At 42.8% G+C, this 18,988-nt stretch overlaps 1 protein-coding gene across 3 annotated transcripts in view; it reads left to right on the top strand.

Annotated features, from left to right (window-relative positions):
• Positions 1-18,732, top strand: part of NLN (neurolysin) — a 70,755-nt gene extending 52,023 nt beyond the window's left edge. For 2 of the 3 annotated variants that reach the window (XM_036409408.2, XM_045571224.1), the window contains exons 10-13: positions 3,363-3,549; positions 4,148-4,276; positions 5,746-5,882; positions 17,252-18,732. In XM_036409408.2, the coding sequence (XP_036265301.2) occupies positions 3,363-3,549; positions 4,148-4,276; positions 5,746-5,882; positions 17,252-17,386 (588 nt within the window). In that variant the 3' untranslated portion in view covers positions 17,387-18,732. Of the gene's footprint in view, positions 1-3,362; positions 3,550-4,147; positions 4,277-5,745; positions 5,883-12,959; positions 13,005-17,251 lie in introns of those variants that run through there. The other variant, XM_045571223.1, reaches the window with a different exon arrangement.
• The last annotated feature ends 256 nt before the right edge of the window (positions 18,733-18,988 follow it).

Raw genomic sequence — 18,988 nt, forward strand, 5'->3', positions numbered from 1 at the left:
AACCCATAGTCTACAACTGGGAATGGTAGTATTTGCTAGCTCCTCCACAATGAGTAATAACTCAGCACGTCCGGCCCCCATCAGGCTGCTGGATCCTAAGACTTGCCCGCCGTTTCTGTGTGTACCTAGACCGTGTGGATGCCTTTCTCTTTAAGATTTAGTTGTTTGCTAGCAATTGGGCTTTTGAGTTTTGTCGGGTCTTTGTACTCCTCGTTTGAAAAATATTTAAATGATGTTGCCCAAAGGGCACACAGAGAAGCAGCGTGACTGGCTTTCGGGAAATTAGTAAGCAGCTGGGTTATTTTTAGCTTCTACTCTTTGCAAACATTTCCTTTTGTTCTTTAGAAGACATTGTTGATCTGTTCATTTACTTGCTGTGCCCTCTCCCCCACTGCAAGATGGCTTTAGAGAGAATAAGCCTTCTCTTCTCCACTCTGCATGACATAACTGTGTTAATTCTTACTTTATTCAATTTTAACTCATGACTTATTCATTTGCTCATGCTTTTCTAGGCTCTGAAACACCATCACCAACACCAATACACACATGTTTGGGTTTTTTTTGTTGTTATTTGAGGTTGATTTCCCCCCTCATCTGCAAACATTAACTGAAAAATATTCACGCAAGCAGCATGTACAAAATTTATATTTTTATCAAAAAATTGTCTAGTGGTAGCTGATAGTGTGAATTTGTCTTTATTTGCTGTTAGTACTTAGTTTGAAACTGTAATCTTTAAAAAATTATGCAGCTCAGATTACAGATTACCAGTCCAGAATAGAAGCTAACAAAGGCTGGCATTTGCATGTCAGCCTCATGTCTGGTCTTCCAGCACATAGAGGAAGTCAGATTTCTACAGAAGTGCATTGAAACCACACGTACTCTTCACATAAAGGCAAATTTGATACGATTTTTCTACTTTAGATCCATTTCAAGAACACTTATTTATATTATAACATTATAGCTTACCCTCCTATTTTTCCCATTTTCCCCCCTATTAGATGGGAGGCATTAGAGCATTTGTGGTTAAAATTGCGGGTTCTGGAGTTAGACCACATGGTTTCAAATCCTAGTTCTCCTGTTAATCGCGGTATGCCTCAATTTCCTTATCTCAGACATGGCGATTACAGCATTTCCTTCATACACTTGTTTTGGAATCTAAATCAGATACTACATGAAAAGGACCTAGCATAATGCCTGACATGTAAAGTCTCAATAGATGTCATCAATAGATGGTTATAATTATTGTATATGCTTATTTTATCTAAATGTAGGATCAGTTTTTCTTTTCTTTTTTTCTTTTTTAGAATATTATTTACGAAACAGAGGCAAAATACTCAGTTATCTGGAACCCTTTCTCTGTAAGAGTTTTTTATTGGGATGTCCTCTAACACAGGTGGCCCTTTCCAGCAACCCAGTGATTTTAGTCCCTTTGGTCCTGTAGGATTTGCAGCTTTTCATATCCAGGATCAGCACAATTATAATGGGAAGTCAAGCAAAACATTTTTTTGCATAAAGAGAGGGAAGGCAGAATGTGAGTTGGCGTTGACATCTGTGTTTCTGCCCTGGGCCAAAAGCAGAATGGTGATTGCTGCTGATTCGGCATTCCATCTGCTCCCTTCGCCAGTCCCTCTTCCTTTCCCTTCCCTTTAGAGCCGCAGGGATGATGAAGTCAGGGAGTGAAGACTGGGATCTAAAGCTTGTGAAGAGGGAAGCCAGATAGAGTTGCAGGGAAAGACAATAGAAGGATAACTCCCCCCAACCTCCCTCCTACCCTGGTGACCCCACTGGGAAAATGCGGAAACTCCGCTGCCAGTGGCAGTTTTACACAAGTTCTTTGGATGGAGTGAAGGATAAAGAAGACCAGCCTGTTCTAGTCAAGTCCCAGGAGCTTTTCTGACATCAGATTCAACAATTTACTAAACTTGCCCTAAAAAACAACAACAACACAGAAACCTTTATTTTTAACTCTTAGCCAGAGCTTTCAGAAGTACTTTATGTTTACGAGGTGTCATTGCAAGAAACATCCCAACCTGGAGAGAATTTTTATGAGTCTATTTGAGCCAAACTGAAGACTTGCCAGAAAGCAAGGTCTCAAATGTTGCCTGCCAATGACAGTTCTGAAGTTCTTATGTTTGGAACTGAGGGAAGTGAGGGAGATTCCATGAGGGTGGGAAGTCTCTATGATTACATTACAGGGTGGTTAAAAATTGTGTGCTCTCTTGGTGGTGGTTTTCGGAGAAGCCTGAAAAAGAGGCATTTCAAAGGTGCATTAACCTAGATACACAGAAACAATGGACGTGGCTTGCTTAAGGCAAAGAGAACCTTTTACTAGGGAAGTTACAGGCCTGGGGCATGATTACCCACCTTGACCTGCCCAGTTAGGGATCATTCTGTGAGGTTACATCCGGTCACTGACTTATTGTAGCACCCCTTTTTCATTCACAGAAGGGTGCTTTAACTTCTGAGTGTATTCTTTGTTTCTCCTTTCTTCAGCCACATTTACCTCACCCCTCTTGCCAACTAATACACAGCTTAACTCCCACAGAAGTGACACCTCATTTTATTTTTTAAATTTGTTTTAAACGTTTTTTTATTGCCTGGCCAGTGTGGCTCAGTGGTTGAGCATCTTACCTATGAACCCGGAGGTCATGGTTCGATTCCCGGTCAGGGCACCCGTGTGGGTTTTGAGCTCAGTCCCCAGGGAGAGGGGAGTAGGGGGTGCAGGAGGCAGCTGATCAATGACTCTCTTTCATCATTGATGTTTCTGTTCCTCTCTCCCTCTTCCTTCCTCTCTGAAATCAATAAAAAGCAATAAAAATGCCTGGCCAGGGCAATGGGTGGCTTTTTTATTTTAAGGTAACATCTTCTACCTAATCTGAGAGCTACAACTCAGACTTTCTATAAACATGGTTTTCTTAGACACATTCACTTGAAGTTTAGAACATAAAACATCACACATACACAAAGGGTATCTGTCTGTAGTGCTGTAATTTAACTCTTTACTTGATTTTAATTAAAACCTAAGTAGTTAAGTAATAGGGAAAAATCAGTTTAGAAATCAGCAGAAAAATCTTGATTTTTTTTTCTCCCCCGGTTATGATTTCTGGATAATTGTTCCATGTTTGTTTATGATTCAAAATTAATATAGAGTATTAGGGGTTATTTTTTATGCTGCTTGGCTGCCATGTTTTATTTTCATTTGATTTTAAGGTTTTCTAAGCCTTCATTTAAAGGGCCGGTTGACACTGATTCTGACTTAAGTTTTAGAGAATTTTCTTTATAGGTAATTCACCACCTATTTGTTTTTCATCTATTGTTGTTGTTGTTGTTTTTAAAGAAAGACCTCTGTGTTTACTTTCTAGACTGATTTTGCACGGTTTAGTGGAACAAATGTGGAAACTGACTTTGTGGAAGTGCCATCACAAATGCTTGAAAATTGGGTGTGGGACATTGATTCCCTCCGGAGACTGTCAAAGCATTATCAAGATGGGAGACCTATTATGGATGATCTGCTTGAAAATCTTGTTGCTTCCAGATTGGTCAACACAGGTATGACTTGTAATTTTAGAAAAGGAAAACAAATTAGAATTGCTAAATAGGGAATTGCTGGTGTTGTCAATAGAACTGTTTCCCCTTTAAATAATGATAGCAAACCTCCCTCCCCCCCCCCCCCCCCCCCCCCCCCGCCCCAGCTCTAATGTGGGAAGACCACTTACTACGTTGCAATACTGAGCCCTGGGATTATTTCCAAGAAAAAGATACATCTACTTTTCCATCTTTTTTTTATTTTTATTTTTATTTTATTGATTTTTTACAGAGAGGAAGAGAGAGGGATAGAAAGTTAGAAACATCGATGAGAAAGAATCATTGATCAGCTGTCTCCTGCACACTCCCTACTGGGAATGTGCCCGCAATCAAGGTACATGCCCTTGACCGGAATCGAACCTGGGACCTTCCAGTCCTCAGACCAACGTTCTATCTACTGAGCCAACCCGGTTTCGGCTACTTTTCCATCTTAAATGAGAGGTTTTGCTTCCATTTTGTAATGAGTACTACAGGAATCACTTTTGAAATCTATGATCTCGTGCTAGTAGAACACAGAGTTCTCTCTTCTGCAAAACATGCCCAAACATTCTTATGTCATTAGGTCTTCTGACCCTACGCCAGATTGTTCTGAGCAAAGTTGATCAGGCTCTCCACACCAACGCATCGCTGGATGCTGCGAGTGAATATGCCAAATGCTGCACAGAAATCTTAGGGGTTGCGGCTACTCCAGGTACGTAAGTTCTGTCGTTCTGACCTGAGCTCATTTTTCCCCGTGCAGCACAGGGCATGCTCCTCACACTGGCAGGGGAAAAGGGGTCTGTCAGGCAGAATGCCTCGTGCACTTTGTTTCTCCTTTCTGTCATCGGGCCAGGTCTCTCGGACTTTCACATTCTGAGCTGTCCTGTCCAAATGTGCTTGAAGGAAAGGTGGCTCCAGCTTTTGCAGCGTTTTAGGGTAATCAGGCGTGAGCAATTGGCCTCCACCCCAGAGCGCAGAGAGCCATTCACACTTGGCAGCTCCCACCCGGCTCCTCCCTCCCTGACTGTGTGCACCAGGCTGCCCCGTGATTGCAGTAGGAAACGAGGGGGGGTGTGCAGTTTTAGAGAGAAGCACGACTTCTGCGTTGTCTCTGACTCTGACATCAGCTTGACTTAGCACCTCTGACCTAATACCTAAGTGATTCATGCGGGCAGGTGGATAGCTGTACACATGTGTGTGTTTACATTTATATTATGCATATTTAAAGCCAACATGTAATTCTACCTATATGTAGTTGTTGGAAAGGAGTCTTTCCCACCGGTAAGTTGCTATTTATTTATTTATTTATTTATTTTTAATATATTTTATTGATTTTGTTCAGAGAGGAAGGGAGAGAGATAGTTAGAAACATTGATGAGAGTCATTGATCAGCTGCCTCTTGCACACCTCCTACTGGGGATATGCCCACAACCAAGTACATGCCCTTGACCGGAATCGAACCCGGGACCTTTCAGTCCCCAAGCCGACGCTCTATCCATTGAGCCAAACCGGTTTCAGCAGTAAGTTGCTATTTAAATGAATCAGTCATCATTATAGAGATGACGAAGTTCAGAACAGTCAGTAGAATCTAAGCTCCTTGCTTCCTTTTGTGACCTGTTTATAGTTGACCCTACATCGACTCTGTGCCTGGGGCCCCTTGGACAAAATCCTTGTGAATGTATCCCTAGAAGTAAACGGAATTGTTACAAAAAAAAAACAAAAAAAAACAAAAAACCTTTTTAGCTTTTCGAGTAAAGAGTTCATGTTCCATAACTATGAACCTAGTAAGTGCCGTTCTGACACGTTTTAAATATAAAGACGTGACAACGAATAGGCTTCCTAGTAGAGTATTTGTAAGACACGTGTGTGTCTAAGGGAGAGGAAAGGCTGGAGGGATTCTCTGAAACACTGAGCTCTCTGATGGGCGTGGACAAAGCCTCTGAAACTACGGTTAAGCATTCCAGAGCTTAGGGCCGAAAACGGCCCGGAGGTTGAGCCATCCCTGGAGGGAAGTTTGTAAACATCTTGACCCAGGGCACAAGGAAGCCCAGTTCCTATTGGAGGTGAAATCCCATCCCTCCTCCCACAGCGTGGCTCCCCAGGGCAGGAAACCTTAGCCAGCCGATAACCTGGTAATTAACATTGACCATGGCATTGATTGAAATGTATCTTTCCCTAAAGGCACGAACATGCCAGCTACTTTCGGACACTTAGCAGGGGGATATGACGGCCAGTATTATGGATATCTCTGGAGTGAAGTATTTTCCATGGATATGTTTTACAGCTGTTTTAAAAAAGAAGGAATAATGAACCCAGAGGTACAGTACTTTTTTTTTCTCCTTTTGTTAATTTTAGTTGCTTTCTCCCCTTTCATTCCTAGTGTAAAATATGTATTACACCTAGGTCTTAGAGTAAGAGATTTGGTAACAGCTTTTAACTTAAAAGTCTTGCATCTCCTTAAATCATCACACTTCAAGTTGCAGCACACAAGTGATTAACTCTAATTCTATATGTTTAAAAAAAAAAAAAGCCAACTGCACTTTCTTGCTTATTAACATTCCGATATATTGCATAATTAAAATGGAAAGCTTTGTTTGTGCATTTGCACATTTATCGCTGCTAGTTTTGACATGTGCCACAGGGCGCTTTAGCTTTACGGGTGATTGGGAAAGAAAACCAAACTCCTTCCTGATACAAATGGTCTGTTTATGTTTTGATACTCTCTGCGCACTTTCCTTATACATTTTCTGTGGGAGGCGGCCTTTTTCTGCGACCGGCATCCCCCACCTACTGCATAGTTTGTAACCTGAGTGCCTTTAAGTAATTTAAGCTGCCTCATTAACCTGAGCCGCTCCTTTCCGTGTACAACGAGTGGACTGCCAGGTGGCTGCCAGCCAAGCCTTCCTGAGTTACAGTCCCCCGGTCTCCAGTCTTGCCGAAGAGTCAGCTGTCAGATTTGTTCTAGGGCTGATACATTTTCCACTCTTTTTTTTTCCTTTCTTCATTCTGTTTGATCCAGAAATTAGAAGAACAAATTATCAAAATCAGACTCTCTGTGCCTATTTCAGCTAGCTGATTTGTTCCTCAAACGTCCTGTTTCTGGGTTGCATAGTGCCTTACATGTATACACTGAAATACATTGATGTGATTCCTCCCGTCTCCCCCCGCCATCACCACCACTACCACCACCACAAATAATAATAATAATAATAATAATACCCACCTCCTGGATTCCTACATTCTATACACTAGCCTTTCCAATCACTCTGTCTTCCACCCTCCCCTACCCAAGCTGTGAGGTCTCTTTAAGTCTCCTTCATTCCTGAGCCAGCTCGTTTACAGTGGCCGTGGTCAACCATGGATGGCTGTTCTCATAAATGTCCTGACTTCAGTATGACCTTCAGCCAGTGCCCAGCCCTAGATTCCTCGCCGTGTCATTTAGACACAGTGCCCTTGGGGTTCAGAGTGTTCTGGGGAAGATCGGATGACTCCATTAGCATGCCCATCTACACAGTCATGCTGTCCAACCGAACTGGACACCAGTGTCGCTCTGCAGCCCCGCTCTGCTCCCTTGTTGAGTTCTCCTGTCTCCGAAGGGATTCCTCTAACACTAAGCCTTCCTGGTTTGCCATCTTGGAAAATATCTGGGGTTATTGCTGTTAGCTCTGATAAACTCAGGTGTTCTTTCTTGCACAGTCTAACTTCTTAGTGTAAGAAACAGCCTTTGCAAACCTATTTCCAGCTTTTGCCTCCACCCACTGAATTGGAAAGTTATCCTCTCTCCAGAGTTACCAAGGATGACCCAATTGGCAACCTTTAAAGGCCCTTGTCTACCTTTTTGATTTTTGTAACTTCTTGCTTCTTGTTATTCCTCTCTTTGGTCACAGCCCTGAGGTTAGCAATCAAATTCCTTCCTTCCCAGAACCTCCTGAGTTCCTGTAGGTCTTTCCCCCTTCACAAATATATTCATTCTATTTCTTCCACCTAAAGGGTATGCCTTACTTGCCTGTACTTTTCAAAAAACATTCTTAAAGACCCTACTCAAATGCCCACTCACTTATGAAATCTTCTAGATTAGGGGTGTCGAACTCAATCAGAGAAGGGGCCAAAATCTAAAATCCAGCCTAAATCGCGGGCCGAATGGTTTACTGAACAGTCATAAACTGTCATTGTGATGGAAATGCAGCGGAGTGCAGTGATGACAGCGAGGTGCGGGCCACATTGCAAGGCCTGGCGGGACGGATTTGGCCCGCGGGCCTTGTGTTTGACACATGTGTTCTAGATCATCCAAACCAGTGTTTTTTTCATCCTATGAACAGCAGAGTAGACTTGGGCATGAAGGAATAATTTCAATAAGCTTTTTCTTGTGTCTGTATTGTTTAATGTAACTATTATACAAAGTGAAAAATTTGGATTATAAAATATTTTATACCAAAGGGTGCAAATTTTTATTTTAAAATTAAAATTTTTATTTATATTTGGGGGGAAAAGTACTAGGAAATGTTGTCAATTGTTATCTCTGGGTGATACATTTATGAGTGATTGTTAAATAGTTTTCTATACTCTTATGGAACTTTTTCTTTTTTAAAAACTATATTTTTATTGACTTCAGAGAGGAAAGAAGAGGGAAAAAGAGATCAAAACATCAGTGATGAGAGAGAATCATTGATTGAGCTGCCTCCTGCATGCCCCACACTGGGAATTGAGCCCAAATGTGCCCTGACCAATAATCAAATCATTACCTCCTGGTTCATAGGTCCATACTCAACCACTGAGCCACACCAGCTGGGCTGAAGCTTTCTCTTATTTTTCCTTAGAACACAGATGATTGTAGAAACCAGAGGGCAATATTTAAAGAGACATAGGTGCAAATATATAAAGGCACAATTATGACCTCTTACAGGCTCTTTGTTGGTGAGGTTTCCTGACATAAGTGACTGTACCTCTTTCCATTAAGTGTCCTCATTCATCTCCTCTGTGCTTCCTCTCACATGAACACATCCCAGTCCCCTCCACTGTTACCCAGTCTCCTCCACCTGTCAAGGGAGCAGCCAGAGTACAAAGTACTGATCCCAGTGGATCCCAGGGAACTTGCAAGTCCAGCAGAAGCAATCCTGCCCTTAGGTTTCCAAACTTACTCCAGTTCTCAAGCTCCACAGCTTGGCAGGCAGCCAGACTGCTCTCAATTTAAATAAAAGGGCTGGACTGAACTTGGAGAAAGCAAGATTCCCAGCAACTCGGACTTATTTCCTTGTGATGTTAAAAACAAATTTTAGTTTTACTAAAAGTTTGGATTCAACAGTGCTATTATTCCTCGTCTTCTGCCACGAATCTGGATTTAATCCCTTCTTTTTTCCTTTCCTTATAAATGTGACTCCAATGTCCAATAAGATTCCCTTTCACCCCATCCTCACACTCTTTTGTGGGACAGCTTTTTACATGGCCATTTTATTCCTTCCTATAGTGTACTGTTTGTTTGGGTAAGGTTTGTTGTTGTTTTTTTTTTGTTTGTATATGTTTTTTTATAAATGTTTGCTCTAAAATAACACCTGATTTATAAAATTCAAATATCCACCATTCATTAATAGGGTTCTACAAAAAAAAACAAAAAAAAACTTAGGTCATTATTATCACAACCGTGTTGTGATGAAGATACAGAATTTTTATGGGAATCAGAGTAGGCACAGTATATCATGCAGACCTCATTTGCCCCAGGCCCTCGCCCTCCCCCACACATATTTTGATTTTGAGGAGATAGCAGGTTGGCCTTTCAAGCAGTCCATAATACTTGGTCCCCATGCTTATCATGATTTGTTGACCTGATTGGTCACGGTCATTGGTATCAACAAAAGCACGCCTCCGGGTCTTCTCTCCTAACCTCTTGCCATCCCGCAATGCCCAGCTTTGGCTCTGAGAACCATTGCAGTTCTTAGCGAGCAGAACTTCAGAAAGGGCACCACTTCCTGGGAAACCAGCAATAGGAGGATCCATTGTACACCTGGAGTCTCCTGAATACCAGATGGTGGCAGTGGGATATTTTATGGTACAGTCGTCTCTGTTCTATTTTGTGAGCTTCTATCAAAGTGTTGGAACTGGCCGCTTATCTATATTAGACTCTCTCTGTTTGTTTGCTATCTCGGTGTATTTTTTCTCTAGTTTTTGTTTTTGTTTTTTTGTTTTTCATATAAAAAATAGAATATCTTAACTGTTTAACTGGTTTGCTAAATGTTTTCTAAAGTTTTTGTTCCTAGAGAAAAACGGAGAAGTCTCATTATCAGACGTATCTTTTCCTTCCCCAGCTGGCCTCTTAAATAACTGGAAGTGCTTGAGATGGACACTTTTCCCGTCAGCTCTGAGAGCTCTTGAAGGGTATCAGTAAGGTCACCAAATGTAGTTTCAAAATCCGGCAGCTAATCATAAGGTTGGAAATATGGGAGCTTTTAACGAGGGCCATTTCTTTTTTATAAGGCAATTTCACCGTGGGGAAATTTCCCTCAGAAGCCGTAGATTGTGGATTCAAAGGCAATTATATTGTTAAACTGGAATTATCTTCCTCCTCTCTTGCATTCAGAGAAATTGCTAAGCTTTTTTTATTTTTTCCCCAATGAAGAAGAAATGGCAGTGAAGTATCGCTGCAGAAAGGAATACCAAGAAAACCGAGATAAAGTGTAGCTATTACATTTAATGCGTAATGCCCCAAAGAAGCAGCTAGAGCTTGCATCCAGTAATAGACCAGACACAGAAACATGAAGAATCTTGGTGAAACATAAAAAACAAGGACCTGGCAGAAAACGTATGCTGTAAGGCTAAACATCCCAGTGCTTTCCAAATAGAATCCTAAGCCAAATTCCTGCTGTGATGTGTCGCGAAGGGAGAATGGGAAATTTCCTCTCCGCCAGGATTCACCTGTGGATTAATCTCTGCTTTAGCTCTCCTAACCTACCCCCCAAAAACTGATTCTTCTTACAACTCAGCCTTTTCTGAGTTTTGCCCGATTTAAAGGACAAAGGAAGGAAATAGGATTGATTTCCAACCTGCTTCTTGAATATTTACAAGGCCAGGCCTTGTAAGTCCTGAATCTCAAACAGCTAGAAGCAGTTTTTCTTCCTTTGTGTTCTTACAACCCTCCTTTTGTGTTTCTCCGAGAGTCCTAATAATCTGCCTTGTTAATTCGTGGTTTCTTTATTTTACCTTGTAACTGGAGCTGTTCTATTCAGCTGTGCCTTTGTCCTCTGCTTCAAACCTGCTACATTTAATTAGTACTGTCAGGAATGGGCACCTCTTGGGATCTAAGAACCCATAGTTCTTAGCCTATCTGCTTGCATTCCTCTATCCCCCTGACACATACTCCTATCCAGGGGACCTTTTTGCTCCTGGTCTCCTCCCTCCTCTTAAATAAAGATCTATCCTTCTCGCCTCACAAATTGGAACTTTGCTTCAGGTTTCCAGGAGGCCGCTTCTAGTCAAGGAGGGATTCCTGCCACTGTTCTTGTTTTTAATCCCCCTGACTACCAGTACCAATCTTTCACTCTCCCTCCTTTGCTGTTGTCGGAGGTATCCTTTTTCCACCCACAGTCTCCCCACCCTCATAGAAAACAAAGGGTGTACTGTAGGGAAGGAGCTTGCAAGCCGGCTATAGAAAGGAGATTTCAAAGTCCACTTTCAAAGCAGGCCCGTGAGCCTGTTGGGTGCCGGCTCAGCATTCCGTGTCTTTGGGTGGATGCTCTCTGCCCGATGCCTCTTACTCAGTGTAGGAAGGAGCCAACTCTGGCTGCACTCCCCAGAGTCCATCATCATGAGAAGGAGGAAGAGAGGGAGGGAGGTTTGGAAGGCAGTGGGAGCTTACATGTGTTGCTTCAGAGATGCCAGAGGTAGCAGGAGACCCAGTCTATTTCCCATTTATATAGTACTGGAGGCCTGATGCATGAAAATTCATGCACTGGAGCAAGGGGGGAAGGGTCTTCAGCCCAGTATGCCCCCTCTCATAATCCGGGAGCCCTCAGGAGTGGGAGGCGACCCAGCGATCAGAGGAAGGCGACACCTCCATCACACCTCTGCTGCTGCCACTGCCGGCAGTGCAAGCCTCTGCCGGCCCTGGTTACCTGAGTCTCTGGCGGCCCTGGGTGGCTGAGCAGCCACCATCCAAGGTGTGCCTGCTCCTTGGGCCAGCCCTGGACGGCTGGGGGGCTGAAGAGACTGGGGAACTCCAGTCTTTGTCCAGAAGGAGGTCCAGAAGGTCTCTGGAAGGTCTCCTAGTCTAGTTAGCATTTTACTGTTTTATTAGTATATTCTATATATAGTTCTTACTCATAGTGGAGATGAAGTCTGTTATGCTTTTTTTTTTTTTTTTTTCAGGTGTAATAGGACATAGAACTAATTTTAAGGAAATACCAAACTAGGCCTGCATTTGTTTCCCTGAAATTTACATGAGAAACTGAAGTTAGGGCAGGGTCAGAGAGAAGGAAATGAAAAGGGAGGGACAGATGACAACTAAGGTTTATTGAATACTATATGCCAGGTGTTAAAGTAGGGAGTAGGCAATGTACTGAAATCTCTCCTCTGATTCCCATAATTGGTGTGAGGTAGGCATCTCCCATTCGGTAGATAAAGAAAGCAAGGCCCAAGGTTACATAGCTGAGGATGAAGCCAAGACTCAAACCTGGGCCTGGCTCCAAAACTCCTGACCTGGCTTTAGAAAGCACCCCTGTTCCAGAGGACTTGCCAGAGATACCCTCCCAGGATGAAAAACCAGAGAGGTGGCTGGTAGTGCCTCCCCTTCATGGAATAGGTTATAGGCGCTCTTACTATATGCAGATCCTCCCGAAGGATTTTTTTTTTTTATCATAAAAAATGTTAGTGATTGTCTTAGAGCTTCTTTTCCTGCTTTCCTCGCAGTTGAAGTTTGCAAAGACTTCTTCCACCTGTGACATGTGTCCCCAGACCATGTTCTCTCACCCAGAAGGCCTGGTACCTTCCAAAAATTCATTTATCTTTTTTTTTTTTTTTTAATATTTTATTGATTTTTCACAGAGAGGAAGAGAGAGGGATAGAGAGTTAGAAATATTGATGAGAGAGAATCATCAATCAGCTGCCTCTTGCACACCCCCCACTGGGGATGTGCCCGCAACCAAGGTACATGCCCTTGACCAGAATCGAACCCGGGACCTTTCAGTCTGCAGGCCGTTGCTCTACCCACTGAGCTAAACCAGTTTTGGCTTCACTTATCTTTTTCCTTCCTTCCTTCCTTCCTTCCTTCTTTTCTTCCTTCCTTCCTTCCTTCCTTCCTTTTTTATAAGAAAGGTAATATCCTGTTACCAAGACAACTCTTAAACTCTTCTCCAAACTTCATTGCTAAGGAAATGAAACTATTAAAAGGCCATTGCTCTGTAATTCAGGAAATTGAATCAACTTGTTTGGAGCCCTGAGCAAAAAAAAAAGTTCCTATATTTGTACAATGAAATATATCTATTTAATAAATAAAAGATTGTTAGATCATGAGCATCAAAAAGTTCTGCAGGTAAATATTAAAATTATTAAGGTTGGATAATAGTCACATGACAGTTCATGATACTGTTTTCTCTGCTTTTAGTATATATTTTAAATTTTTCTGTAGTAAAAGGATTAAAATACTTTTATTAGACTGCAGATAAATTTAACTCATATTTTCTAACTTCTTCCAATACTGCCAATCCAGGGAATATAGTCTTTCCTTGCCTCTCTTCCCCTCCCAAACTTAATATTAGTCAAATTTAGATACATCAGGCAATGGATGGAAGGGAAGGGGGAGATAAAGTATGGTTAGGCTCCAGAGCTCTGATCTGCTACTTCTTTAACTAGTAAGTTCTAGGAGAATCACTCATATTTTAGGGTCTAGATCACATGTGTCAAACACAAGGCCCGCAGGCCAAATCCGTCCCGCCAGGCCTTGCAATGTGGCCCGCACCGCGCTGTCATCACTGCACTCCGCTGCATTTCCATCACAATGACAGTTTATGACTGTTCAGTAAACCATTCGGCCCGCGATTTAGGCTGGATTTTAGATTTTGGCCCCTTCTCTGATTGAGTTTGACACCCCTAGTCTAGATTGACAGCCACTTGGACTATTGAAATGTGGCTAGTGCCACTGAAGAATTGAATCGAAATGTGCTGTAAATGTAAAAAACATACTTATTTTGAGGACTTAAAACAAAAACATCTCAGTAATTTTTTTATATTGATACTAGAGGCCTGGTGCATGAAATTTATGCATAGTAGGGTTGCTAGACCTGGCCAGCCATCGGGGCCGATTGGGGCCTTTCGGCTGCCGGCCCGGGCCTCCCTTCCCCAGCTAACAGCTGGGGCATTCCTTCATTCCGCACCGCCCCCTGGTGGTCAGTGCACATCATAGTGAGCAATCAAACTCCTGGTCGAACTCCCTAAAGAACACTTTGCATATTAGCCTTTTATATATATAGGTATTTGGAAATAATATTGTAGATATACTGGTTTAAAGAAAATATTTTACTAAAATTAGTTTCACCAATGTTTTTAACTTTTTAAAATGTTTTCATTGGCCTGTATGGTTCAGTGGTTGAGCATCAAACCATGCAACAAGAGGTTGCTGATTTGATTCCTGGTCAAGGCACATGTTGGGGGTTGAAACTCAATCTCCAGTAGGAGTTATGCAGGAGGCAGCTGATCTATGTTTTTATCTCTTCCTTCTCCCTCTCCCTTCCTCTCTCTCTAAAAAAGCTAATAAGATGTCATTATTAGAAAATTTAAAGGTATATATTTCCATTAGATAGTATTGTATTTCCATTAGATGGTATTGCCCTTGAGTTTATGAGAAGATAACTTTATATGACTGAATATTTATTCCCAATTAGGGCCCCAAGACTGTAAAGTTAGATGTTAGACTGTAAATGATTAAAAAGCTGATGGTTTCTGTTTATAAGCAAAAAATAACCCCAAAAGTTTTCATTTTATGTCCCTCTAGGATATTAGTTTTGTATCTATTTGGTAGATTTCATTCATCCATGTTTTATTTTCTTTAATGGTTTGAGTAGATTTATTTCTCATGGTTGTACCAAGCAAAATCCTACGTAATAAAAGAGTAATATGCAAATTAACCACCACTCTGCTACACCCACTAGCCACGCCCACCAACCAATCAGAGCAAGTATGCAAATAAACCCAACCAAGATGGCTACCAAGAGGGAGGCTTGGGTTTCCCCGGCAAAGGAAGAAGCCAAGCTTTCCACACACCCTTGTGGGCCCAGGTCTCCATTCAAGGCTACAAAGTTTTAATTATAGAAGGTAAACAAATCCAGATAGAAACTGCAGCAGCCACGGAGTGAGCAGAAGGCTTGGCTCCACTCCAGGCTACAAAGTTTCAATTGTAAAATGTAAATAAATTCCAGATACCAGGACCTCTGCTTGGGTCGCCAGGGGATGTAGCTGGCCTACAAACCACGACAGACCCCTCGCTCAGGCCGCCCCACGCCCCAAGGGAACCCCCACCCTGATCCAGGACACCCTTCAGGGCAAACCAGCTGGCCCCCACCCATGCATCAGGCCTCTATCCTTTCTAAAAAAAGAGTAATATGCAGATTGACCATCACTGCAACACACAATATGGCTGCCCCCATGTGAACAAAGATCCTGCCCCCATGTGGACACAAGATGGCCACCACAAGATGGCCAGCAGGGGAGGGCAGTTGGGAGGGACCAGGCCTGCAAGGGAGGGCAGTTGAGAGGGACCAGGGCTGCAAGGGAAGGCAGTTGGAGGCAATCAACCCTGCAGAGGAGGGCAGTTAGGGGTGACCAGGCCAGCAGAGGAGGGAAGTTGGGGGCAAACAGGCTAACGGGGGCAGTTAGACATCAATCAGGTTGGCATGGGAATGGTTAGAGGGTGATCAGGCTGGCAGGCAGAAGCGGTTAGGGGCAATCAGAAAGGAAGGCAGGTGATCATTTGGGAGCTAGCAGTCCTGGATTGTGAGAGGAATGTCCGACAGCCCTTTAGGCCCAATCCCACCTAAACAGGCAGTCGGACATCCCTTGAGGGATCCCAGATTGGAGAGGGTGCAAGCTGGGCTGAGGGACACCTCTCCCCACTCCATGCACAAATTTCGTGCACCAGGCCTCTAGTCATTGTTATAAATCAAAAATTAGATTACTTTTGTCTCTGGAAATTGTTTTGGCTATTCTTTTTAAATTTATTTATTATTATTGTCTAACTATTCTTGTATTCAAAAAGACTCTTGGTCCTATTGATCAAATGATATAATGGTTATAAATTTAAGAGTGTTTACTCTGTGAACTATTGTTTAATGTGTCTATTTAGAATTATGCTTCATTGAATTGTCTTGCCTTGCTTCCCTAAAAGGACAGTTAGAAGGAAGTGAAAATATTGAATAACGTGGATATTGAGTTACAGTTCTTTTCTTTCACTTGACCTTCTCATGTGTTTATGTACATAAAGACACAGGAAATGTAATATTTTATGAATTTTTTAAAAAAATTTAATTGTTGCTGAAACCGGTTTGGCTCAGTGGATAGAGCGTCGGTCTGCTGACTGAAAGGTCCCAGGTTCGATTCTGGTCAGGGGCATGTACCTTGGTTGCGGGCACATCCCCAGGAGGGGGTGTGCAAGAGGGAGCTGATCGATGTTTCTTTCACATTGATGTTTCTAGCTCTCTATCCCTCTCCCTTCCTCTGTAAAAAATCAATAAATACACACATATATATATATATATATAAAATTTAATTGCTTTGAGAGAGAAAAATCTCTATTTGTCCTTCTACTTATTTATGCATTCATTGGTTGATTCTTATATTTGCTCTGACGGGCTCAAACCCACAAACATGGTATATCAGTATGACTCTTGAACTGAGCTACACGGCCAGGGCAGAAAGGTGATATATTTTAAAATTGCAGATCTGGTTCCCAAAAATGCCTTTCCAGAGGTCCTCATTGCCAGTGCTGGGCCCACAGAAATGTCTTACCCTGCACCGTGGGACGGGAGCTATTCCCACCCCCTCCTTGTCCACAGGGAATAGAGGTTGTTTATGAGCTTCTCATGAACACAGAGCAGCAAACAGTTGGCAGGAGCTGGGTCACCATTTCCAGGTACACAGAACCTCTGCTTGTGGCCTTCTTGAACACTTGCCTTTGCCAACCCCTTTTGAAATCACATTTGAGGGACAGTAATAAATAGGAACCTGTTATACATTCCATCTGGCAATTTTTTAAATGCTTTATTTACTGATTTTTAAAGAGACCGAGAAAGACAAAGAGTAAGCTGTGAATTTATTGTTCCAGAGATTTATGCATTCGTCGATGGCTTGCTTTTGTGTGTCCTGACCAGTGACCGAAGCCATGGCCTTGGTGCATCAGGACCGGGCTCTAACCAACTGAGCCACCCGCCTGGCTGTTTTCTGTTAGTCTGCCCGTTCACAGTGTCCGTTTACTGCTGAGAATCAAAGGAGACAAGACAGCAATAAAGGGAAGTGTAGAAGGCCAGAGGTCTGCGCTCCAGATCTCTTAGCTACCGAAGTAAATAAATACCGCAGCCCTGCCGCCCAGACAGAACAGAGCTAAAGGTCCCCTTTTACTCTCACTCCTTCCTGCCCCTTTCTCTTTTGTATCTGGAGGTTTGGGAAATCGCTATGACCGTGACTTGTTAGGCATGATGTTTTATTTTATTAGGTTGGAATGAAATACAGAAACCTAATCCTGAAACCCGGGGGATCTCTGGACGGCATGGACATGCTCCAGAATTTCTTACAACGTGAGCCAAACCAAAAAGCGTTCCTAATGAGCAGAGGCCTGCACGCCCCGTAAGCCGGGCCCTCTGGTAGCAGCCCATGTCTGGAGGACAAGCTGACGTCGCCTTGTGTGCTACTGGCCTGGAAACTGAAGGGAGTTTTGCAAAAGAAAATGTGAGATTTCTATTGACTTGCCTTTTGTTTCTTGATTTGAAGAATTACACAGATGTAAAAGGAATTATAAATACGGTGACCTACAAAAAGACCTATTCAAAAGTAATTGTACTATAAAATTTCATAAAAACAGATTTGATTTCTTTTTTTTTTTTATAAAAGTTTCATATGAATGTAATTTGATTTTTTTTTTTTTTACTCTTGTAATCTAAATAATGTAAGAGGGCTCAGAATTCTTAAATCGAATCACATGCATTATACAATTCGATCCTCCTTACAGCTTGCAGTTCTTTACTTGGGATTTCTGGACACAAGTGAGTCACCACATTCCTCCGGTGACCATTTTTCTGGAGCCTCGCATACACTTGGACTCTGTCTCACCGTCAAGTGTGACCTCTTTGCCTGTGTACCTCAGGGCCAGGGGAACATGCCTCAGCGATGCAGTTGTCTTTGCATTTCAGGCCTCGCGATTCCAACCTCCTGCCACACTTAAATGATGTTCCTCTGTTTGGGTTTGTCTTTTCTGTCCAAAGTCCAGTCAAAGAATACCAAAGAGTGACGAACTCTAGCCTCGTGTAGAGATTGCAAATGTCTGTACCTTGTTTGGAGGATTTGGGGATCTTGTGGGAGAGTTTGTTTTTACTTCGGGGTACAAGGTTGGCAGTCTCTTGGCACCGTAGCCAGTGAAAACACTGCAGCAAGGACACCTCTCCCTTGTCACGTTTCTAATACGGGGTGGGGACTCTGCCTCATGTACTGCCCACCTCACCCGCAGTGGCTGGTCCGCCTGCCCCGAGGGGCTCTGTGGAGATGGGAGCTGACGCAGAGGAGGTCAGGAACCGCAGAAGAAGAGCGGCTTCTGGACAGAGCATCCTCGCACGGCTCTCCCAGGTGGCGGGTGCGTGCTCACCCTCAGCCACTCTTCAGGAGTCCGTTTTGTCTGGTGATTTTGTGTGTTTTCTTCAGAGACCCTTGGGATCTCTTTAAACTAAATGGGGGCCTAACTCCCAGTTCTGTAGCAGACCAGTAAACTCTCAGAGCTTATTTTTCCTCTAGGAGTCTACTCCATAAGAAAAACACAACAGGGTAATAAAACTTTTTAAAGGAAAAAAAAAAAAAGCAAACTGAATGTACTCTACCTAAATCTTCCAGGTGCTCCCACTGTGTGCCTGAGGCATGACTTCGCTGGCCAGCCAAACATGAGAACCTTTTTATTGTCTAGTCAAAATGGACTTTGTGATAAGTAAACATATATATAATGCTGCATAATAAAATTATAGACAGCAGGAAAAGTCGACAGCTTTAGAGACACAGAAGAAGAATCCGAGGTTATTACTGCCAAGCAAATACCTTCAACATCCACATGAAACCCTACCCTCCCTCTGGAGACAATTGCCTGGCCCTTCTCACTCCCACACTCAGACAGTGTCACCACCTCTCGTCCCCAAAGCTATTTTTTATGTTCTTAGCAATCTGTGGTACAATTCTATATTTTTTCCCCCCA

The sequence above is a fragment of the Pipistrellus kuhlii genome, unplaced genomic scaffold (assembly GCF_014108245.1).
Source record: "Pipistrellus kuhlii isolate mPipKuh1 unplaced genomic scaffold, mPipKuh1.p scaffold_m20_p_4, whole genome shotgun sequence".
Taxonomy (NCBI): Eukaryota; Metazoa; Chordata; class Mammalia; order Chiroptera; family Vespertilionidae; genus Pipistrellus; species Pipistrellus kuhlii.